The 24,513-nt window shown below is 51.5% G+C and overlaps 1 protein-coding gene across 1 annotated transcript; it reads right to left on the reverse strand.

Annotated features, from left to right (window-relative positions):
- Positions 1-443: 443 nt before the first annotated feature.
- Positions 444-20,454, reverse strand: LOC126651449 (titin-like). The gene is given in 9 exon segments (XM_050337348.1): positions 444-1,022; positions 4,654-4,839; positions 10,970-11,101; positions 13,800-14,666; positions 14,669-15,598; positions 15,600-16,279; positions 16,282-16,669; positions 16,671-17,118; positions 20,425-20,454. Coding segments are annotated over 9 exon segments (3,858 nt in total). The 5' UTR covers positions 20,439-20,454; the 3' UTR covers positions 444-809.
- Positions 20,455-24,513: the final 4,059 nt, after the last annotated feature.

Raw genomic sequence — 24,513 nt, forward strand, 5'->3', positions numbered from 1 at the left:
CAGCAGGGGCTGTGTCCGAGCCAATCAATGATAATGAAGTGCCAATAAACCCCAATAAGTGATCAATAAATGCTAATTAAACCCCAATAACTGATCAATAAACACCATTTACCTGCAGCAGGGGCCGTGTCCGAGCCAATCAATGCTAATTAAATGCCAATAAATGCCAATAAACACCAATAAATGATAACTAAATGCCAATAAATGCTAATTAAAAGCCACTAAATGCTAATTAACTGCCAATAAATGCCAATAAATGATAAATAACCACCAATAAATGCTAATTAAATGCCAATAACTGCTAGTTAAGTGCCAATAAACCCCAATAACTGATCAATAAATGCCACTAAATGCAAATTAAATGCCAATCAATGCTAATTCAGTGCCAATAAATGATCATTAAGTGCCAATAAATGGTAATTAAATACCAAAAAACGCCAATAACTGCTAATGAAATGCCAATAAATGCCATTTTTGGTCCATTTTGGGTCCAATAAATGCCAATTAAATGCTAATTAACTGCCAATAAACGCCAATAAACACCACTAAATGCTAATTAAATGCCATTAAATGCTAATTAAATGCCACTAAATGCTAATTAAATGCCAATAAACCCCAATAAATGCCATTTTTGGTGCATTTTGGGTCTATTTTCTGCCCTTTTCACCTGCAGCAGGGGCCGTGTCCCAGCCAATAACTGTTAATGAAGTGCCAATAAATGACAATTAAATGCCAATAAATGCTAATTAAAAGCCACTAAATGCTAATTAAACGCCACTAAATGCTAATTAAACACCAATTAAGTGCCTTCACCTGCAGCAGGGGCCGTGTCCGAGCCAATCAATGCTAATTAAATGCCAATAAATGCTAATTAAACGCCAATTAAGTGCCCTCACCTGCAGCAGGGGCCGTGTCCGAGCTCTCTCCAGCGCCGGGCGCAGGCGGAACCCAAAAAGTTTCTCCCGGGGGGGGTCCCGGACCAGGAACGGCCCCGGGGACAAAAAACGACCCCAGAGCCGGCTCTGGGGACACAGAAAATGGGAGGGGGATTTTGGGGGGGTTTTGGGGGATTTTGGGGGATTTGGGGACATTTTGGGGATTTGGGGTCATTTTGGGGGATTTTAGGGGATTTGGGGACATTTTGGGGGGGTTTTGGGGGATTTGGGGGATTTGGAGGATTTGGGGACATTTTGGGGGATTTGAGGGGATTTTGGGGGGATTTTTGGGGGATTTTGGGGACATTTTGGGGGATTTGGGGGATTTTGGGGGATTTGGGGGGATTTGAGGGGGTTTGGGGATTTTGGGGGATTTGGGGGATTTGGGGATTTGGGGGATTTGGGGAGGATTTTGGGGAATTTGGGGATTTGGGGACATTTTGGGGACCCTCAAGTTCCTCTGTCCCCAGTTCATCCCAGTGATCCCCAAATCCCCCCAAAGTGATCCCAAATCCCCCAAAGTGACCCCAAATGTCCCCAAAGTGACCCCAAATCCCCCAAAATGTCCCCAAATCCCCCAAAATGACTCCTCAAAGTGACCCCAAAGTGACCCCAAATCTTCCTAAAATGTCCCCAAATCCCCCAAAGTGTCCCCAAATCCCCAAAGTGACCCAAATGTCCCCAAAATGTCCCCAAATGACCCCAAATCCCCCAATCCCCAAAATGACCCCAAATCCCCAAATCCTCCCAAAGTGTCCCCAAATCCCCCAAATCCCCCTCAAATCCCCCAAAGTGACCCTAAATGACCCCAAATCTTCCTAAAATGATCCCAAACTGTCCCAAAATGACCCCAAATCCCCCAAAGTGTCCCCAAATCTCCCCAAATGACCCCAAATCCCCCAAACTGACCCCAAATCCCCTCAATGACCCCAAATCTCCCCAAAGTGTCCCCAAATCCAGGTGACCCCAAATCCCCCAAAGTGTCCCCAGATCTCCCCAAAATGACCCAAACCCCCAAACTGACCCCAAATCCTCAATGACCCCAAATCCCCCAAAGTGTCCCCAAATCCCCCAAAATGATCCCCAAATCCCCCAAAGTGTCCCCAAATCCCCCAAAATGTCCTCAAAATGATCTCAAATCCCAGTGTCCCCAAGCCCCCCAAATGACCCCAAATCCCCAAAGTGCCCCAAATCCCCAAGTGACCCCAAATGCCCCAAATTGACCCCACAAATGACCAATCCCAGCATCCCAAATCCCCAAATCCCCCAAATGCCCCCAAACCCCAAATGTCCCACCGTAAATGACCCCTCAAGGCCCAAGTGTCCTATGACCCCATGACCCCAAATCCAAATGACCCCCAAATCTCCCAAATCTTCCCCCAAATGCCCAAATGACCCCAAATCCCCCAATGATCCCAAAATGACCCCAAATCCCCAAATCCCCCAAAATGACCCCAAATCCCCCAAATCCCCAAAGTGACCCCAAATCCCCTCAAATCTCCCCCAAATGACCCCAAAGTGACCCCAAATCCCCCAAAATGACCCCAAATCCCCAAAATGCCCCCAAAATGACCCCAAAGTGACCCCAAATGTCCCCAAAGTGCCCCCAAATGACCCCAAATCCCCCAAAGTGACCCCAAATCCCCAAAATGACCCCAAATGTCCCCTAGAAGTGACCCCAAATCCCACCAAAATGACCCCAAATCCCCCAAAGTGACCCCAAATCCCCCCAAATCCCCCCAAATGTCCCCAAACCCCCAAACCTGAGTGATCCACCGGAGTGACGATGGGGACCCCTGGCCAGGGCACAGAGTGAGCTCCAGAGCCCCCAAAGTGACCCCAAATGACCCCAAAATGACCCCAAATCCCCCCAAAATGACCCCAAATCCCCCAAAGTGTCCCAAAATGACCCCAAATCCTCCCAAATGACCCCAAAATGACCCCAATCCCCCAAAATGATCCCAAATCCCCAAATCCCCCAAAGTGTCCCAAATCCCCCAAATGCCCCTCAAATCCCCCAAAGTGACCCCAAAGTGACCCCAAATCCCCCAAATGACCCCAAATCCCCCAAAATGATCCCAAATCCCCCAAATGACCCCAAAGTGACCCCAAATCCCCAAATCCCCCAAAATGACCCCAAATCCCCCCAAAGTGTCCCCAAATGTCCCCAAAATGACCCCAAATCACCCCAAAATGTCCCCAAATCCCCCTCAATGACCCCAAACTGTCCCCAAATCCCCCCAAAGTGTCCCCAAATCCCCCCAAAATGACCCCAAATCCCCCCAAAATGATCCCAAATCCCCCCAAAATGACCCCAAAGTGACCCCAAATCCCCCAAATCCTCCAAAATGACCCCAAATCCCCAAAGTGTCCCCAAATCCCCCAAAATGATCCCAAATCCCCCAAAGTGTCCCCAAATCCCCCAAAATGATCCCAAATCCCCCCAAAGTGACCCCAAATCCCCAAATCCCCCAAAGTGACCCCAAATCTCCCCAAAATGACCCCAAATCCCCAAATGACCCCAAATCCCCCAAAATGACCCCAAATCCCCCCAAAGTGACCCCAAATCCCCCCAAATTTTCCCCCAAATCCTCCCAAAATGACCCCAAACCTCAGTGATCCACCGTGGGGTGACGATGGGGACCCCCCTGGCCAGGGCACAGAGGAACTTGAGGGTCCTGTGAGCCCCCCAAAGTGACCCCAAATGACTAAATCCCCCAAAGTGACCCCAAATCCCCCAAAATGACCCCAAATCCTCCCCAAATGACCCCAAATCCCCCCAAATGACCCCAAATCCCTCCAAAGTGTCCCCAAAATGTCCCTAAATCTTCCTAAATCTTCCCTAAATGATCCCCAAACTCCCCCCAAAGTGTCCCCAAATCCCCCAAATCCCCAATGACCCCAAATCTTCCTAAAATGATCCCAAACTGTCCCAAAATGACCCAAATCCCCAAAGTGACCCCAAATCCCCAAAGTGACCCCAAATCCCCCCAAATCCCCCCAAACCTCAGTGATCCACCGTGGGGTGACGATGGGGACCCCCCTGGCCAGGGCACAGAGGAACTTGAGGGTCCTGTGAGCCTCCAAATGACCTCAAATGATCTCAAATGACCTCAAATCCCTCAAAGTGACTCCAAATCCCCCAAAGTGACCCCAAATCCCCCAAAGTGACTCCAAATGTCCCCAAGTGACCTCAAATCCCCCTAGTGTCCTCAAATCCCCAAAGTGACCTCAAATCCCCCAAATCCCTCAAAATGACCCCAAATCCCCCAAATTTTCCCTAAATCCTCAAACCCCCCAAACCTCAGTGATCCATCTTGGGGTGACGATGGAGGACCCCCTGGCCAGGGCACAGAGGAATTTGAGGTCCTAGTGAGCCCCCAAAGTGACCCTCAATGACCTAAATCCCCAAGTGACTCTCAAATCCCTCAAATGACTCCCAAATCCCCCCAAATGATCCCAAATCCCCAAATCCTCCCAAAATCCCCCAAACCTCAGTGATCCATCTTGGAGTGACGATAGGGACCCCCTGGCCAGGGCACAGAGGAATTTGAGGGTCCTGTGAGCCTCTAGAGTGACCTCAAATGACCCAAATCCTCTCAATCCCCCAAAATGATCCCAAATCCCCCCAAATCCCTCCCAAAATGACCCCAAATCCCCCCAAAATGACCCCAAATCTTCCCAAATTTTCCCCAAATCCCCCAAAATGACCCCAAACCTCAGTGATCCATCTTGGGGTGACGATGGGGACCCCCCTGGCCAGGGCACAGAGGAATTTGAGGGTCCTGTGAGCCCCCCGGGCCACCAGGTGGGTGCAGTCCCCGGGCCCCGAGGCCACCGAGCCCCCCAGGGAGCCCAGGGCCAGCAGGAGGGACCCCGAGGCCACCACGCCCGTGAACAGAACCTGGGGATCAGAAAAATCACAATTTTGGGACATTTTGGGGGGATTTGAGGGGATTTGGGGTCATTTTGGGGGGATTTGGGGTCAAAAAAAGACACTTTAGGGACACTTTGGGGGGATTTGGGGTCATTTGGGGACACTTTGGGGGGATTTGGGGTCATTTTGGGGGGATTTGGGGACACTTTGGGGGGATTTGGGGTCACTTTGGGAGGATTTGGGTACACTTTGGGGGGGTTTGGGGTCATTTGGGATCATTTTGGGGAATTTGGGGTCACTTTGGGGGAGTTTGGGGTCACTTTGGGGGGATTTGGGGACACTTTGGAGGGATTTGGGGACACTTTGGGGACATTTGGGGACACTTTGGGGGTTTGGGGACATTTTGGGGGATTTAGGGTCACTTTGGGGGATTTGGGGTCACTTTGGGGGATTTTGGGAGGATTTGGGGGATTTGGGGTCATTTTGGGGGATTTGGGGTCACTTTGGGGGATTTGGGGTCACTTTGGGGGATTTGGGGTCACTTTGGGGATTTGGGGTCACTTTGGGGGATTTGGGGTCATTTTGGGGATTTGGGGTCACTTTGGGGACACTTTGGGGACATTTTGGGGGGATTTGGGGTCATTTTGGGGACATTTAGGGACACTTTGGGGACAGTTTGGGGACTCTTTGGGGTCATTTTGGGGACACTTTGGGGTCATTTTGGGGTCACTTTGGGGGGATTTGGGGACACTTTGGGGGGATTTGGGGTCACTTTGGGGACAGCCCCGAGGCCACCGAGCCCCCCAGGGAGCCCAGGGCCAGCAGCAGCGACCCCGAGGCCACCACGCCCGTGAACAGAACCTGGGGATGAGAAAAATCACATTTTTGGGGGGATTTGAGGGGATTTGGGGTCATTTTGGGGGGATTTGGGGTCATTTTGGGGGATTTGAAATCATTTTGGGGGATTTGAGGGATTTTGGGGGATTTGGGGACACTTTGGGGACAAAAAGGGACAATTTGAGACACTTTGGGGGGATTTGGGGTCATTTTGGGACATTTTGGGGACAGTTTGGGGGGATTTGGGGACATTTGGGGTCATTTTGGGGGGATTTGGGTCAAAAAAAGACACTTTAGGGACACTTTGGGGGATTTGGGGACACTTTGGGGTCACTTTGGGGGATTTGGGGTCAAAAGACACCTTAGGGACACTTTGGGGGATTTGGGGACAGTTTGGGGGATTTGGGGACAGTTTGGGGGATTTGGGGGCATTTGGGGACACTTTGGGGGATTTGGGGACACTTTGGGGACAAAAAGGGACAATTTGAGACACTTTGGGGGATTTGGGGTCACTTTGGGGGGATTTGGGGTCATTTGGGGACACTTTGGGCGGATTTGGGGTCATTTGGGGTCACTTTGGGGGATTTGGGGACACTTTGGGGACATTGAGGGGATTTGGGGACATTTGGGGTCATTTAGGGGGGATTTGGGGTCACTTTGGGGGGATTTGGGGACAGATCTGGGCATTTGGGGACATTTTGGGGACACTTTGGGGTCAGTTTGGGGACATTGGGGTCACTTTGGGGGGATTTGGGGTCATTTTGGGGGGATTTGGGGTCACTTTGGGGACAGCCCCGAGGCCACCGAGCCCCCCAGGGAGCCCAGGGCCAGCAGCAGCGACCCCGAGGCCACCACGCCCGTGAACAGAACCTGGGGACACAAAAAACAGGATTTGGGGACAAAAAAAGACATTTTGGGGACATTTTGGGGATTTGGGACACTTTGGGGGATTTGGGGTCATTTTGGGGGATTTGGGGACACTTTGGGGGATTTGGGGGTCATTTTGGGGGATTTGGGGTCATTTTGGGGGGATTTGGGGACACTTTGGGGATCATTTTGGGGGATTTGGGGTCATTTTGGTGGCATTTGGGGTCATTCTGGGGATTTGGGAACATTTTGGGGGATTTGGGGACACTTTGGGGGATTTGGGATCATTTTAGGGGATTTGGGGACACTTTGGGGGATTTGGAGTCACTTTGGGGGATTTGGGGTCATTTTGGGGATTTGGGACACTTTGGGGGATTTGGGGTCACTTTGGGGGATTTGGGGACACTTTGGGGGATTTGGGGTCATTTTGGGGAGATTTGGGGTCACTTGGGGGATTTGGGGTCATTTTGGGGGATTTGGGGACACTTTGGGGGGATTTGGGGACATTTGGGGACACTTTGGGATCACTCTGGGTACACTTTGGGGTGATTGGGGTCAGTTTGGGAACATTTTGGGTCACTTTGGGGATGATTTGAGGGGATTTGGGGTCATTTTGGGGGATTTGGGGATCATTTTGGGGGATTTGGGGTCACTTTGGGGGATTTGGGGTCACTTTGGGGGATTTGGGGTCACTTTGGAGGGGATTTGGGGACATTTTGGGGGATTTGGGGTCATTTTGGGGTCACTTTGGGTGGATTTGGGGACATTTTGGGGGATTTGGGGTCATTTTGGGGTCACTTTGGGGGCTTTGGGGACACTTTGGGTGATTTGGGAGTTTGGGGTCATTTTGGGGGATTTGGGGTCACTTTGGGGTCACTTTGGGGACATTTTGGGGGATTTGGGGTCACTTTGGGGGATTTGGGGACATTTTGGGGGATTTGGGGACATTTTGGGGACAGTTCTGGGGATTTGGGGTCATTTTGGGAGGATTTGGGGGCATTTGGGGACACTTTGGGGGGATTTGGGGACACTTTGGGGTCATTGAGGGGGATTTGGGGTCACTTTGGGGGGATTTGGGGTCACTTTGGGGAGTTTGGGGTCACTTTGGGGGATTTGGGGTCATTTTGGGGACACTTTGGGGGGATTTGGGGACACTTTGGGGACAAAAAGGCACAATTTGGGGACACTTTGGGGAGATTTGGGAACATTTGGGGTCATTTTGGGGGGATTTGGGGTCACTTTGGGGGATTTGGGGACACTTTGGGGGGATTTGGGGAGATTTGGGGTCACTTTGGGGGGATTTGGGGTCATTTTGGGGGATTTGGGGTCACTTTGGGGACAGCCCCGAGGGCCACCGAGCTCCCCAGGAGCCCAGGGCCAGCAGCAGGGACCCCGAGGCCACCACGCCCGTGAACAGAACCTGGGGATGAGAAAATCACATTTTTGGGGGGATTTGAGGGGATTTGGGGGGATTTGGGGAAATTTTGGGGTCATTCGGGGTCACTTTGGGGGGATTTGGGGTCATTTTGGGCGCATTTTGGGGGGATTTGGGGTCAAAAAAAGACACCTTAGGGACACTTTGGGGGGATTTGGGGTCATTTTAGGGGGATTTGGGGTCAAAAAAAGACACTTTAGGGACACTTTGGGGGATTTGAGGGTCATTTTGGGGTCACTTTGGGGGGATTTGGGGTCACTTTGGGGGGATTTGGGGTCATTTTAGGAAGATTTGGGGACATCTGGGGACACTTTGGGGACATTTGGGGTCATTTTGGGGTCACTTTGGGGGATTTGGGGTCATTTTGGGGGATTTGGGGTCACTTTGGGGGATTTGGGGGCATTTGGGGGCATTTTGGGGACATTTGGGGGATTTGGGGTCACTTTGGGGTGATTTAGGTCACTTTGGGGCATTTGGGGTCATTTGGGGATTTGGGGACATTTGGGGTCATTTTGGGGGATTTGGGATCACTTTGGGGTTATTTGGGGTCACTTTGGGGGATTTGGGGTCATTTTGGGGGATTTGGGGTCACTTTGGGGATTTGGGATCATTTGGGGGATTTGGGATCATTTTGGGGGATTTGGGGTCACTTTGGGGTCATTTGGGGTCACTTTGGGGGAATTTGGGGACATTTTGGGGACAGTTCTGGGGATTTGGGGACACTTTGAGGGATTTGGGGTCATTTTGGGGGATTTGGGGTCATTTTGGGGGATTTGGGGACATTTTGGGGGATTTGGGGATCATTTTGGGGGATTTGGGATCACTTTGGGGATTTGGGACATTTTGAGGATTTGGGGTCACTTTGGGACAGCCCCGAGGCCACCGAGCCTCCCAGGAGCCCAGGGCTAGCAGGAGGGACCCTGAGGCCACCACGGCCTGAACAGAACCTGGGGACACAAAAATGGGATTTGGGGACAAATCTGAGGGGATTTGGGGTCATTTGGGATCATTTTGGGGGGATTTGGGGTCACTTTGGGGGAGTTTGAGTCACTTTGGGGGATTTGGGGTCAAAAAAGACACCTTAGGACACTTTGGGGGATTTGGGATCATTTTGGGGGTTTGGGTCACTTTGGGGGTTTGGGACACTTTGGGGGTTTGGGGTCACTTGGGGGATTTGAGTCATTTTAGGGGGATTTGGGGTCATTTTGGGGGATTTGGGGTCATTTTGACGCCATTTGGGAACATTTGAGTCACTTTGGGGGATTTGGGGACACTTTGGGGGATTTAAGTCATTTTGGGTCATTTTGGGGTCACTTTGGGGGATTTGGGGTCATTTGGGGGATTTGGGGTCACTTTGGGGAGATTTGGGGACACTTTGGGGGATTTGGGGACACTTTGGGGGATTTGGGGATTTTGGGGGGATTTGGGGGGATTTGGGGACACTTTGGGGACACTTTGGGGGGATTTGGGGTCACTGGGATGAACTGGGATGAACTGGGAGGTCACTGAGGGGTTACTGGGATGAACTGAGGGGTCACTGGTCCATACTGGGATGAACTAGGAGGTCACTGGGAGGGTCACTGGTCCATATTGGTCCATACTGGGATGAACTGGGACACACTGGAAGGTCACTGGGAGGGTCACTGGTCCATATTGGTCCATACTGGGATGAACTGGGACACACTGGAAGGTCACTGGGAGGGTCACTGGTCCATATTGGTCCATACTGGGATGAACTGGGACACACTGGGGGCTCACTGGGAGGTCACTGGGGAGGCTACTGGTCCATACTGGTCCATACTGGGATGAACTGGGCCACACTGGGGGCTCACTGGGAGGTCACTGGGGGGGTTACTGGTCCATACTGGTCCATACTGGGATGAACTAGGAGGTCACTGGAAGGGTTATTGGTCCATACTGGTCCATACCGGGATGAAATGGGAGGTCACTGGGATGAACTGGGAGGTCACTGGGGGCTCACTGGTCCACACTGGGATGAACTGGGACACACTGGGAGCTCACTGGGAGGTCACTGGGGAGGTCACTGGTCCATACTGGTCCACACTGGGATGAACTGGGACACACTGGGGGCTCGCTGGGATGAACTGGGGAGGTCACTGGCCCATACTGGTCCATACTGGAACACACTGGGAGGTCACTGGGATGAACTGGAAAGCCACTGGGGGTTACTGGTCCATACTGGTCCATACTGGGATGAACTGGGACACACTGGGAGATCACTGGGATGAACTGGAAAGCCACTGGGGGGGTCACTGGTCCATACTGGTCCATACTGGGATGAACTGGGACACACTGGGAGGTCACTGGGGGGGGTTACTGGTCCATACTGGTCCATACTGGTCCAAACTGGGATGAACTGGTCCACACTGGGGGCTCACTGGGAGGTCACTGGGAGGGTCATTGGTCCATACTGGTCCATACTGGAATGAACTGGGACACACTGAGAGGTCACCGGGAGGTCACTGGGAGGGTCACTGGTCCATACTGGTCTATACTGGTCCATACTGGGATGAACTGGGACACACTAGGAGGTCACTGGGAGCGTCACTGGTCCATACTGGTCCATACTGGTCCATACTGGTATCAATTGGGACACACTGGGAGGTCACTGGGGGGGGTTACTGGTCCATACTGGTCTATACTGGTCCATACTGGGATGAACTGGGACACACTGGGGGCTCACTGGGATGAACTGAGGGGGTCACTGGTCCATACTGGTCCATACTGGAACACACTGGGAGGTCACTGGGATGAACTGGAAAGCCACTGGGGGGGTTACTGGTCCATACTGGGATGAACTGGGACACACTGGGGGCTCACTGGGATGAACTGGGGGGTTCACTAATCCATACTGGGATGAACTGGGGGGTCACTGGTCCCTACTGGTCCATACTGGGATGAACTGGGACACACTGGGAGGTCACTGGGAGGTCACTGAGGGGTCACTGGTCCATACTGGTCCATACTGGTCCAAACTGGTCCAAACTGGTCCCTTACCCTCACGTGGGCGTGGTCTTTGGCGGCGCGGGGGCGGAGCCTGCGCCGGGCGCCCCCTGCTGGCCCCGCCCCTTCCTCCTCCTCAGGCTCCGCCCCCTCCTCTTCAGGCTCCGCCCTCCTCCTCAGGCCCGCCTCCCTCAGGCCCCGCCCTCCTCTTCAGGCCCGCCCCTCCTCTTCAGGCCCGCCCTCCTCTTCAGGCCCCGCCCCCTCCTCTTCAGGCTCCTCCTCCTGTGGGCGGAGCCAAAAGTTGAGGCCACGCCCCCTTTTTAACCCCCACCCCTCCCTGAAGCCCCTCCCACCTCATTTGCATACAAAGACCCCGCCCCCACCTGGAGCTTCCTCTTCTTGGGTGGGCGTGGCTTGGGGGTGGGCTGGCCACGCCCCTTTTTAGAGGGGGTGGGGTCGGCGGAGGCTCCGCCCTCGGGTCCTCCCGGCCAATCGGAGGCTGCGACGCAACTGAGGGGGAGGGGGAAAAAAACCCCTCAAAATTAATCTGAGACCCCCCAAAAACCCCCCCAAAATCCTCCCAAAATCAACCCCAAAATTGTCCAAAAATTCCCCCAAATTTGACCCAAAATCCCCTAAAAATCTCCCAAAACCCAAAATCCTCCCAAAATCCTCCCTAAAAATCTCTCCAAAATTCACCCCAAATCCTCCAAAAGTCTCCCCAAATCTCCCCAAAATTCTCCCCAAAATCCCCCCAAAAATCACTGAAATCCCCCCAAAATCACTCAAATCTCCCCAAAATCTCCCCAAAATCCCCCAAAATCTTCCCAAAAATCCCCCCAAAATCTCCCAAAAACTCCCCAAAATCTCCCCAAACCCTCCCCAAAATCCCCCCAAAATCTCCCCATACTCGCCCCAAAATCTCCCCAAAATCCCCCCAAAATCCCCAAAATCTCCCTAAAATCTCCCCAAAATCCCCCCAAATTCTCCTCCAAAATGTTCTCAGATTCTCTCCCAAATTCACCCCAAATCTCCCCAAAATCCTCCCCAAAATCTCCCCAAATCTCCCAAAATTCCCCCAAATCCCCCCAAAATCTCCCCAAAATTCCCTCAAAATCCCCCAAAATCTCCAAAATCCCCCAAAATCTCCCCAAAATCCCCCCAAAATCTCCCCCAAATCCTCCTCAAAATCTCCCCAAATCTTCCCCAAAATCTCCCCAAAATCCCCCAAAATCCTCCCCAAAATGTCCACAAATCTCCCCAAAATCTCCCTCAAATCCCCTCAAAATCCCCCCAAAATTCCCCAAAATCTCCCCAAATCTCCCCAAATTCCCAAAATCTCCCAAAATCCTCCCAAAATTCTCCCAAAAATCCCCCCAAAATCTCCCACAATCCCCCAAAATCCCTCAAAATCTCCCCAAAATCCCTCCAAATTCCCCCAAAATCTCCCCCAAAATTCTCTCAAAATCTCCCCAAATCTCCCAGAAATCCCCTCCAAAATTCCTAAATTCCCCAAATCTCCCAAAATCTCCCAAAAACTCCCCTCAAAATCCCCCAAAATCTCCAAAATCCTCCCAAAATCCCCCCAAAATCTCCCCAAAATCCCCCAAAATCCCCCAAAATCACCCTAAAATCTTCACAAATCCCCCAAATTCCTCCTAAAAATCTCCCAAAGATCTCCCCAAAATCTTCAAAATCCCCCAAAATCCTCCCAAAATCCCCACAATTCCCCCAAAATCCTCAAAATCTCCCCAAAATCCTCCCCCAAATCCCCCAAAATTTCTCCCAAAATCCACTCAAAATCCCAAAATCCCAAAATCTCCCCAAAATCTCCCTAAAATCTCCCCAAATCCACCCAAAATCTTCCCCAAATGCTCCTCAAAATCCCCAAAATCTTCCCAAATCCGCCAAAATCCCCCAAAATCCTGCAAAATCTCCCTAAAATCCTCTCAAAATTCTAACCAAATCTCCCAAAATCTCTCCAAAATCACCCCAAATCTCAAATCCCCCAAAATGTCCCAAAATCCTCCAAAATCCCCAAAATCTCTCCAAATTTCCCAAAATCTCCCCAAATTCCCTAAAATGCCCAAAATCTCCCAAACTCCCCAAAATCCCTCAAAATCTCCCAAAATCTCCAAATCTCCACAAATCCCCCTAAAATCTGCACAAAATCACCCAAATCCACCCAAAATTCCCCCAAAATCCACTCAAAATCACTCCAAAATTCCCCAAATCTCCCCAAAATCCTCTAAATCCCCCCAAATTCCCGCCAAAATTTCACAAAATCTCCTCAAAATCCCCCAAAATCCCCAAAATCCCCAAACTCCCAAAATTCCCCAAAATCACCCAAATCCCCCAAAATTCCCCCAAATCCTCCCCAAAATCTCTCCCAAATCCTCCCCAAAATCCCCAAATCCCCCAAAATCTCCCCAAAATCCCCCAAATCTCCCCAAAATCTCCCCAAAATCTCCCTAAAATCTCTCCAAAATCTCACAAAAACTCCCCAAATCACCCTAAAATCTCCAAAATCCCCAAATTCCCCAAAATCTCCCCAAAATCCCCCAAATCCCCCCAAAATCTCCCCCAAAATCTCCCAAAACTCCCCAAAATCCGATCAAAATCCCCCAAAATCCCCCAAATTCCCTAAAATCTCCCCAAAATCCCCCAAAAATCACCCAAAAACTCCCCCAAAATCCCCCCAAAAAATCTTCCAAAAACCCCCCAAAATCTCCACCAAATCTCCCAAACTCCCCAAATCCCCCTAAAATCCCCAAAATCCCCCTGAAAACCTTCACAACTCCCCCCAAAATGCCCCAAAAATCTTCCCAAAATCAACCAAAAATCCCTCCAGAATCCTCCCCAAATTCCCCCCAAAAAATCCCACCTCTGGATTTGGGGCCACATCTGGAATTCCTGGGGGTTTTGGGGCCCTCCTGGGCCTTTTTTTAGGGGGGGGAGCAACATCTGGATTTTCTCTTGGGGGTTGGGGCTCCAAAACATCTGGATTGGGAGGCTCTGGGGCCACATCTGGAATCCCTGGGGGTTTTGGGGCCATTTTGGGTCTTTTTGGGGGTGGAGAAACATCTGGATCTTCCTCTGGTCTTTCCTCCTGCACATCTGGATTTGAGAGCTCTGCGGTCACATCTGGAGCTGTAAGGGGGTCTGGGGGTCCCAAAACATCTGGATTGGAAGGATCTTGGGCCACATCTGGAATCCCTGGGGGTTTTGGGGCCCTTTTGGGTCTTTTTGGGGGTGGAGAAACATCTGGATCCTCATCTTTTTCTTCCACATCTGGATCAGGGAGGAACAGCTGGGTGGCCACATCTGGATCTTCCTCCTTCTCCTCCAGGGGTTGGGGATCCAAAACATCTGGATTGATGGGCTCTGGGGCCACATCTGGAATTGCTGGGGGTTTTGGGGTTGTTCTGGGTCTTTTTGGGGGTGGAGAAACATCTGGATTGGGATCCTCTTCCTGCACATCTGGATTTGATGCCCCTGGGGCCACATCTGGAGTCCCTGGGGATTTTGAGATTGTTTTGGGTCTTTTTGGGGCTGGAACATCTGGATTCTCCTCTCTCAATTCCACATCTGGATCAGGGAGGAACAGCTGGGTGGCCACATCTGGATCTTCCTCCTCCTCCTCCAGTGGTTTGGGTCCCAGAACATCTGGATTGATGGGCTCTGGGGCCACATCTGCAATCCCCGGGGATTTGGGGGCCATTTTGGGTCTTTTTGGGGCTGGAACATCTGGGTTTTCTTCTCTCTCTTCCACATCTGGATCAGGGAGGAACAGCTGGGTGGCCACATCTGGATCCTCCTCTTTCTCTTCCTCCTGCACATCTGGATTGGGGGGCCTTGGGGCCACATCTGGAATCCCTGGGGGTTTTGGGTCCTTTTGGGTCTTTTTGGGGGTGGAGAAACATCTGGATCTTCCTCTGGTCTTTCCTCTTGCACATCTGGATTTGAGAGCTCTGGGGTCACATCTGGAGCTGTGAGGGGCTCTGGGGGTCCCAAAACATCTGGATTTGAAGTCTCTGGGGCCACATCTGGAATCCCTGGGGGTTTTGGGGTCGTTTTGGCTCTTTTTGGGGGTGGGGAAACATCTGGATCCTCCTCTCTCTCTTCCACATCTGGATAGGGCAGAAACAGCTGGGTGGCCACATCTGGATCTTCCTCCTCCTCCTCTGGGTGTTGGGGCCCCAGAACATCTGGATTGGGGGGCTCTGGGGCCACATCTGGAGCTCTGGGGGGGTCTGGGGGTCCAACATCTGCATTGGGCTCCTCCTGAACATCTGGATGAGGGAGGAACAGCTGGGTGGCCACATCTGGATCCTCCTCCCTCTCTTCCTCTTGCACATCTGGATTTGATGCTCCTGGAGTCACATCTGGAATTCCTGGGGGGTTTGGGGCCATTTTGGGTCTTTTTGGGGGTGGAGAAACATCTGGGTCCTCTTCTTCGCCTTCCACATCTGGATGAGGGGACAAGAACAGCTGGGTGGCCACATCTGGATCTTCCTCCTCCTCCTCTGGGTGTTGGGGCCCCAGAACATCTGGACTGGGGGGCTCTGGGGCCACATCTGGATCCGGCCCTGCCCGCAGGAGTTTGGGGAGCCCAACATCTGATCCTCCTCCTCCTGCACATCTGGATGGGGCAGGAACAGCTGGGTGGCCACATCTGATCCTCCCCCTCCTCCTGCACATCTGGATGGGGCAGAAACAGCTGGGTGGCCACATCTGGGTCTTCCTCCTCCACATCTGTGTCACTCTCCACTGAGAACATCTGGATCCCATTTTTGGCTCCCAAAACATCTGGATTTGGGGGTTCTGCTTCCACATCTGGACTTTCAGGAACATTTAGGGCCATTCTGGGTGTTTTTGGGGTCATTTTGGTCCTTTTTGGGCCCCCAACATCTGGATTTGCTTCCTCCTCTTCCACATCTGTGTCACTGTCCACCACCAACATCTGGAGCCCTTTTTTGGGTCCCAAAACATCTGAATTTGGGGGCTCTGCTGCCACATCTGGAGTTTTGGGGGTTTTTTGGGTCATTTTGGGTGTTTTTGGGCCCCCAACATCTGGATTTTGGTTCTCCTCTTCCACATCTGTGTCACTGTCCACTGAGAACATCTGGATCCCATTTTTGGGCCTCCCAACATCTGGATTTGGGGGCTCTGCTGTCACATCTGGAGTTTCAGGCACTCTTAGGATAATTTTGGGCGTTTTTGAGATCCCAACATCTGGATTTGGCTCCTCCTCCTCCACATCTGTGTCACTCTCCACTGAGAACATCTGGATTCCCTTTTTGGCCCCCCAAACATCTGGATTTGGGGGCTCTGCTGCCACATCTGGAGTATCAGGCACTCTTAAGATAATTTTGGGTGTTTTTGGCCCCCAACATCTGGATTTGGCTCCTCCTCCTCCACATCTGTGTCACTCTCCACTGAGAACATCTGGATCCTAATTTTGGCCCCCAAAACATCTGGATTTGGGGGCTCTGCAACCACATCTGGAGTTTCAGGGTCTTTCAGGAAAATTCTGGGTGTTTTTGGGCCCCCAACATCTGGATTTGGCTCCTCCTCCTCCACATCTGTGTCACTGTCCACTGAGAACATCTGGATCTCATTTTTGGCCCCCACATCTGGATTTGGGGGCTCTGCTGCCACATCTGGAGTTTCTGGGTCTTTTAGGATAATTTTGGGTGTTTTTGGGCCCCCAACATCTGGATTTGGCTCCTCCTCCTCCACATCTGTGTCACTCTCCAGCTGAAAACATCTGGATCCTGTTTTTGGCCCCCAAAACATCTGGATTTGGGGGCTCTGCTGTCACATCTGGACTTTCAGGGACTTTTAGAATAATTTTGGGTGTTTTTGGGCTCCCAACATCTGGATTTGGCTCCTCCTCCTCCACATCTGTGTCACTCTCCACCAGCAACATCTGGAGCCCGGTTTTGGGCCTCCCAACATCTGGATTTGGCTCCTCTTCCACATCTGTGTCACTGTCCATCATCAACATCTGGATTCTCTTTTTAGGGCTCAAAACATCTGGATTTGGGGGCTCTGCAACCACATCTGGAGTTTCAGGGTCTTTCAGGATAATTTTGGGTGTTTTTGGGCTCCCAACATCTGGATTTGGCTCCTCCCCCTCCTCATCTGGGGGGGTTTGGGGGGGCTCCACAGCTGGGGGCACATCTGGATCCGCCAGGGAGCTGAAATGGGGGAATTCGGGGTTGGGACCCCCAAAATCACCCTGAGCACCCAAATTCCACCCAGGACTCCCAAACTCCCTCAGGGACCCCAAAATTGCCCCCAAGGACCCCCAAATTCCACCCAGGACACCCCAACCTCCCCAGGACCCCAAAATTCCCCCTAAACAACCCCAGGACCCCAAATTGCCCCCCAGGACCCCCAAATTCCACCCAGGACCCCCAAATTCCACCCAGGATCCCCTAAACCTCCCCAGGGACCCCAAAATTGCCCCCAGGACCCCCAAATTCCACCCAGGACCCCTGAATTCCACCCAGGACCCCCCAAATTCCAGCCAGGACCCCCAAATTCCCCCAGGACCCCCAAATTCCACCCAAGGCACCCCAAATTCCTCCTCAGGACCCCCAAACTGTGCCAGGACCCCAAAATTCCCCTCAAACAACCCCAAGACCCCAAAATTCCCCTCAAACCTCCCAGGGACCCCAAAATTCCCCCAGGACCCCCAAACTCCCCAGGACCCCAAAATTCCCCCAGAACCCCCAACGCCCAGGACCCCAAAATTGACCACTCCCCAGGACCCCCAAACTCCCCAGAATTCCACCCAGGACCCCCAAACTCCCCCAGGACCCCCAAATTCCCCCAGCTCAAATTCCCTCAGAACCCCCAATCTCCCCCAGGACCCCCAAAATTCCTCAGAACCCCCAAACTCCTCCTGAGACCCCCAAACTCCCTCAGAACCCCCAAACTCCCCCAACCTCCTCCCCAAACTCCTCAGAACTCCCCAGGACCCCAAACTCCCCCAAAACTACCCCAGGACCCCAAATTGCCCCCAGGACCCCCTCAAAACTCCCCCAGGACCCCCAAAATTCCCTCAGAACCCCTCAAACTCCTCCTGAATCCCCCAAACTCCCTCAGAACCCCCCCAAATCCCCCCAAATCCCCCCCAGGACCCCCAAACTCCCCCAGGACCCCCAAATTCCCCCAGAACCCCCAAAATCCCTCAGAGCACCCCCAACTCCCCCCAGGACCCCCAAAATTCCTCAGAACCCCCAGATCCCCCAGGAACTCCCTCAGAAAATTCCCCCCAGGACCCCCAAATCCCCAGGACCCCCAAACTCCCCCCAAGCCCCTTCAGAACCTCCCCAGGACCCCCAAACTCCTCCCAGAACCCCCAAACTCCCTCAGGACCCCCAAATTCCCTCAGAACCCCCAAACTCCTCCCCAGGACCCCCAAAATTCCCTCCAGAACTCCCCAGGACCCCCAAACTCCTTCAGAATCCCCCAGGACCCCTCAAACTCCTCCTCAGAACTCCCTCAGAACTCCTCCTCAGAACCCCCCAAACTCCTCAGAACCCCCTCAGGACCCCCAAACTCCCTCAGATCCCCCAAACTCCTCCAGGACCCCCAAATTCCTCCAGAACCCCCAAACTCCCCAGGACCCCCCAAATCCCTCAGAACCCCTCAAACTCCCCCTCAGAACCCCCAAACTCCCTCTGAAACCCCCCAGGACCCCCAAATCCCCAAAACCCCTCAGGACCCCCAAACTCCTCAGAACCCCCAAACTCCTCCCAGGACCCCCAAACTCCCTCAGAACCCCTCCCAGGACCCCCAAACTCCCTCAGATTCCCCCAAACCCCTCCAGAACCCCCAAACTCCTCAGAACTCCCCCAGGACCCCCAAACTCCTCTCAGACTCCCCAAACTCCTCCAGGACCCCCAAACTCCTCAGAACCCCAAACTCCTCCCAGGACCCCCAAACTCCTCAAACCCCCCAGGACCCCCAAACTCCTCAGAACCCCCAAATCCCTCCTAGGACCCCCAAACTCCTCAGAACCCCCAAATCCCCTCAGGACCCCCAAAATCCTCAGACCCCTAGAACTCTCTCCCAAGACTCCCCAAATCCCCCAAATTCCTCAGAACCCCCAAACTCCCCCCCCAGGACCCCTAAAATCTCCTCAGAACTCCCCCAAACTCCTCCTGAACCCCCAAACTCCCTCAGAACCCCCAAACTCCCAGAACCCCCCAAACTCCTCAGAACCCCCCAGGACCCCCAAACTCCCTCAAACTCCCCAGGACCCCCAAAATCCCTCAGAACCCCCAAACTCCCCCAGGACCCCCAAAATCCCTCAGAACCCCCAAACTCCTCCTGAACCCCCAAACTCCTCAGAACCCCCAAAACCTCCAAACTCCTCAGAACCCCCAAACTCCTCCTGGAGCCCCAAAGTCCCTCAGAACCCCCCAAAGTCCCTCAGAAACTCCCTCAAACTCCCCCAGACCCCAAAATTCCTCATAACCCCCCAAATCCCCCAAACTCCCTCAGAAAACCCCCAACCTCCAAACCCAACCCCAAATCCCTCCAGACGCCCCAAACCCCCTCAGGACCCCCAAACTCCCTGAACCCCCAAACTCCCTGAACCCCCAAATCCTCTCAGAACCCCCAAACTCCCTCCTCAGGACCCCCAAACTCCTCAGAACCCCCCAGGACCCCCAAACTCCTCAGAATCCCCCACGACCCTCAAACTCCTTCCAGAACCCCTCAAACTCCTCCATGAACCCCCAAACTCCCTCAGAACCCCCTAGGACCCCCAAACTCCCCTCAGATCCCCCAAACTCCTCCAGGACCCCCAAAATCCCTCAGATTCCCCTCAAACCCCCCAGGACCCCCAAAATCCCTCAGAACCCCTCAAACTCCTCCAGGACCCCCAAACTCCTCAGAACCCCCTCAGGACCCCCCAAAATCCCCAGAACCCCTCAGGACCCCCAAAATCCCTCAGAACCCCCCAAACTCCTCCAGGACCCCCAAACTCCCTCAGAACCCCCCCAGGACCCCCAAACTCCCTCAGAACCCCCTCAAACTCCTCCAGGACCCCCAAATCCCTCAGATTGCCCCCCTCAGGACCCCCCAAACTCCCTCAGATTCCCCCCAAACTCCCCTCCCAGAACCCCCAGAACCCCTCAGAACCCCCCCTAGGACCCCCAAAATCTCTCAGAACCCCCTCAGAACTCCTCCTGGACCCCAAACTCCCTCAAAACCCCCAAACTCCCTGCAGAAACCCCCTCACTTCCCCCGGACCCCAAAATTCCCTCATAATCCCCCCCAAACCCCCAAACTCCTCAGAAAATCCCCCCAACCTCCAACCCAACCCAAATCCCTCCAACGCCCCCAAACCCTCCCAACGCCCCCAAACTCCTCCAGGAGCCCCAGAGCACCCTGGGACCCCTGATCCTCGCATGGGACCCCCAAATCCCCTCGGGACCCCAAAACGACCCCAAAATCCTCCCCTCCTCCCCCGAGGCCGCCCCTCTCACCCCTCCCGCGCCATTACGAACAAGCCCCGCCCCCTGCGCTCCCATTGGTCGATCCTCCTCTATCCTCGCTTCTCATTGGTCGATTGCCCTGTCAATCAATCACAGGGAGCGTCCCGCCCCCTCAGCGACCCCTCAGGAGGTGGGGGCGTGGCTTCGGTGAGGAGGAACCAATAGGAGAGCGGGAGGGCGGGGTTTAGGGGAAATACAACCAATGGGAAGCGCTGGAGGGCGGGGTTTAGGAGGGCTCCAGCCAATGGGAAGCGCCGCTTTGTGCTATATGAGCGAGCGCGGGGCCGCGGCCGCCGCCATTTCGCGCCGTCGCTTTCGCGCCTCCGCCTCGCGCCTGATTTAATTAAAGGGCCCCGCGCCGCCTTTAGTTTTAATTAACACACCACGCGTGATTTCCCTTCCCCACGCAGCGCTTCGACCCGCGTGGACGACACCCCCCTCCCTCTCTCCCCTTTAAACACACACCGCAGTCGCCATGAGGGAGATCGTGCACATCCAGGCGGGCCAATGCGGCAACCAGATCGGCGCCAAGGTCAGCGCGGGGTGGGGAGGAGTGGGAGGTGTGTGTGTGGGGGGGAAAAACACGCGGGACACGCGTGGGTTCGGGGGGTGGGCCCCACCTGCTTCCCTTCCCTGCGTTGCCCTCTTTAAGAGCTCCCCTCACACCCCCCACACAAGACAAAGGATGAGGCGAAATGAGGGGATTTTTCCCCCAAATCGGCGCTTTCCCGCCACGCGAAACACTCGTGGGGGTGGAGCCGGCGGCGAATTCCACCTTTTGGGGGTTAAAATGAGGTTAAAACGAGGTAATTCCGTGCCCGAGGGGTTTTTTTTTAGGGGGTAAATTTACCCGCCCCCCCCTCCCCTCACACGCGGCCTCAAAATGGCGGCTCGGGGCGGCGGCCCCGAAACGGCCTCAAATCGCCTCAAAATCTTCGTTTTTAACCTTATTTTTTTTATTTTATTCTCCCTGGGATGTATTTTGCGGGTTTTTGACCCCTCCCCGAGCCGCGGGTTTGGGGGAAAATCGCGGGGTTTTTATTTTCAAAAAGGAAAGCGGCGGAAGCGGCAAAATGGCGGCCGAGGGGCCCTCAAATTAAAGGGTTTAAATTTAAAATCCCGCCTTTTTTCTTCTTTTTAATAAATATTTTCTTTTATTTTAATTTAATATTCGGAATTTTTTACGGTTTTTTTAAACTCCCGGTGTGGTTTGGACGCTGCTTGTTGGTGCTTTTTGGCCAAAATTAAAGTGCTTTTTTTTTTTACAATTAAGTTATTTATACCCATAAATTGAATTCTTTTTGACGTCAAATTAATCGTGTTTTTTTTTTTAATTGGAAACTGAACAAAATGTGGCCGAAAATGAACCTTTCGGAGCCCGAAGGGGGGCGTGGTTTTAACCCTAAAAATCGAAGGGTTTAGCCCCAAAATAAAAGGGTTTAATATTCGTTATTAAGGTTTTTTAGTCTCCCAAAAAGGCCGTTTTTTGTTCTGAACTTGAGGTTTTTTTATCTCTAAATAAGATTTTTTTGATTTAAATAAAGACGTTTTAAATTTTTAAGTAAAAAAACAGACTTCATAAAAAAAAGATGTTTTTAAATTATTTATTTGTGGGTTTTGTGCCTCAAAACCTCAAAATTCGCACCTAAAATCGATGTTTTTGAGCCTCGTCATGAGCTTTGTTCCCCACCCCTCAAAGGGGCGTTTCCCCCCCGAAAAAAACCCGCGATTTTAACCCTAAAATATTAATTTTTAATCTTAAAATGATAATTTATGGTTTTTTTGGGGCTAAAACGCCGCTTTTTGCGGCTTTTCCCGCCCTAAAATGGAGGTTTTAGAACCTCAACCGAGCATCTTTGTTCTTTAAAACCCTTTTTTTAATGCCTTAAACACCATTTTTTACCCAAAATCGGATTTTTCAGGGCTCAATTTAATGTTTTTTTCTTCAAAAAGTGGATTTTTGGGTTAAAATTGGCGGGTTTTGCGGCTCGGGGGGAGTTTCCACCCCCAAAATGGAGGTTTCCAGCCCTAAAATGGAGGTGCCCGGGGGAAAAATCGAAGCTTTGTGCTCCTAAATCCGCTTTTTTTTTAACTCAAAACCACCGGGTTTGCCGCGAAATAAACGTAAAAACCCCAAAATTGTGTTTTTTGATACAAATTTCTCGGTTTTTACCCCAATTTTGACGGTTTAGGCCTCGGAATTTGCTGTTTTTCGCATTGAGATACCAATTTTTGGGGCTTTTTTGGGCTTTTTTGCTTCACTTAATATTTTTTGAACCCTAAAATTGCACTTTTTAACCTCAAAATTAACTTTTTTTATGCCTCAAACGCCGATTTTCCCCCCAAACCTTTCATTTTCAGCCCCAAAATCGAGTTTTCCGCCATCCAAATAAACATTTTCAGCCTCAAACCAAACCCTTCCCTCCCCAAAACGCCCCAAACTCAACTTTTTAACCCCCAAATCAGATTTTCCCTTCCCTAGAAATGACCTTTTCAACCAAAATCTTGATTTTTAGGCCCAAAAATACCTTTTCCTCTTCCAAATCCGCTGCTTTTCAGCTTCAAAAATCAACTTGTAGCCCCAAATACAACTTTTAAACCCCCAAATTCCCCTTTTTTTGCCCCAAAATGTCACTTTTCACTCACTAAATTCCACTTTTGTGCCCCAAAAATCGCATTTTTAACCCAAACCGCTCATTTTTATCTCCCCCAACCCCCCCTCGTGTTCTGAAACTCCAAAATTCAGGTTTTTAGACCCAAAAATGCAACTTTTTCACCCAAAAATGAAGCTTTTTCACCCAAAAATGCAGTTTTTTCACCCAAACTGTCCTTTTAACCCCATTTTTCCCTCTGACTCCCAAACCTCCCATTTCTTAACCCATTTCACCTCCCTTTGTCCCAAAATTCCCATTTCTTAACCCAAATCACCCTTTTTTTAACACATTTTTCCCCTCAACCCCCAAAATTGGATGTTTTTATCCCCAATTCTCCCTCAGCCCCAAAACTGCTGTTTTTTACCCCATTTTCCCCCTCACAAACCTTTAAATCACCATTTTTTAACCTTATTTTTTCCCTCAGCCCCAAAATCCCTGATTTTTACCCCATTTTTCCCCTCACAAACCTTTAAATCCACATTTTTAACCCCATTTCTCCTCTCAGCCCCAAAATCCCTGTTTTTTACCCCATTTTCCCCTCACAAACCCTAAATCACCATTTTTAACCCCAAATTTCCCATTTTTAACCCCATTTTTCCCCCTCAACCCCAAAATCCCTGATTTTTACCCCATTTTTCCCCTCACAAACCTTTAAATCACCATTTTTAACCCCAAATCCCCATTTTTAACCCCATTTTCCCCCTCAACCCCAAAATCCCTGATTTTTACCCCATTTTTCCCCTCACAAACCTCTAAATCACCATTTTTTAACCCCAAATTTCCCATTTTTAACCCCATTTTCCTCCCCCAACCCCAAAATCCCCATTTTTTACCCCATTTTTCCCCTCACAAACTTTTAAATCACCATTTTTTAACCCCAAAATCCACATTTTTAACCCTATTTTTCCCCCTCAACCCCAAAATCCCTGTTTTTACCCCATTTATCCCCTCACAAACCTTTAAATCACCATTTTTTACCCCAAAATCCACATTTTTAACCCCATTTTCCCTCTCAACCCCAAAATCCCTGTTTTTTACCCCATTTTCCCCCTCACAAACCTTTAAATCCCCATTTTTAACCCCAAATTTCCCATTTTTAACCCCATTTCTCCTCCCCCAACCCCAAAATCCCCATTTTTTACCCCATTTTTCCCCTCACAAACCTTTAAATCACCATTTTTCAACCCCAAATCCACATTTTTAACCCCATTTTCCCCTTCAACCCCAAAATCCCTGATTTTTACCCCATTTTTCCCTCACAAACCTTTAAATCACCATTTTTAACCCCAAATCCCCATTTTTAACCCCATTTCCCCCCTCAACCCCAAAATCCCTGATTTTTACCCCATTTTTCCCATCACAAACCTTTAAATCACCATTTTTAACCCAAATTTCCCATTTTTAACCCCATTTTCTCCCTCAACCC

This window comes from Myiozetetes cayanensis, unplaced genomic scaffold, assembly GCF_022539395.1.
Source record: "Myiozetetes cayanensis isolate MyiCay16 unplaced genomic scaffold, myiCay2020 scf616, whole genome shotgun sequence".
NCBI lineage: Eukaryota > Metazoa > Chordata > Aves > Passeriformes > Tyrannidae > Myiozetetes > Myiozetetes cayanensis.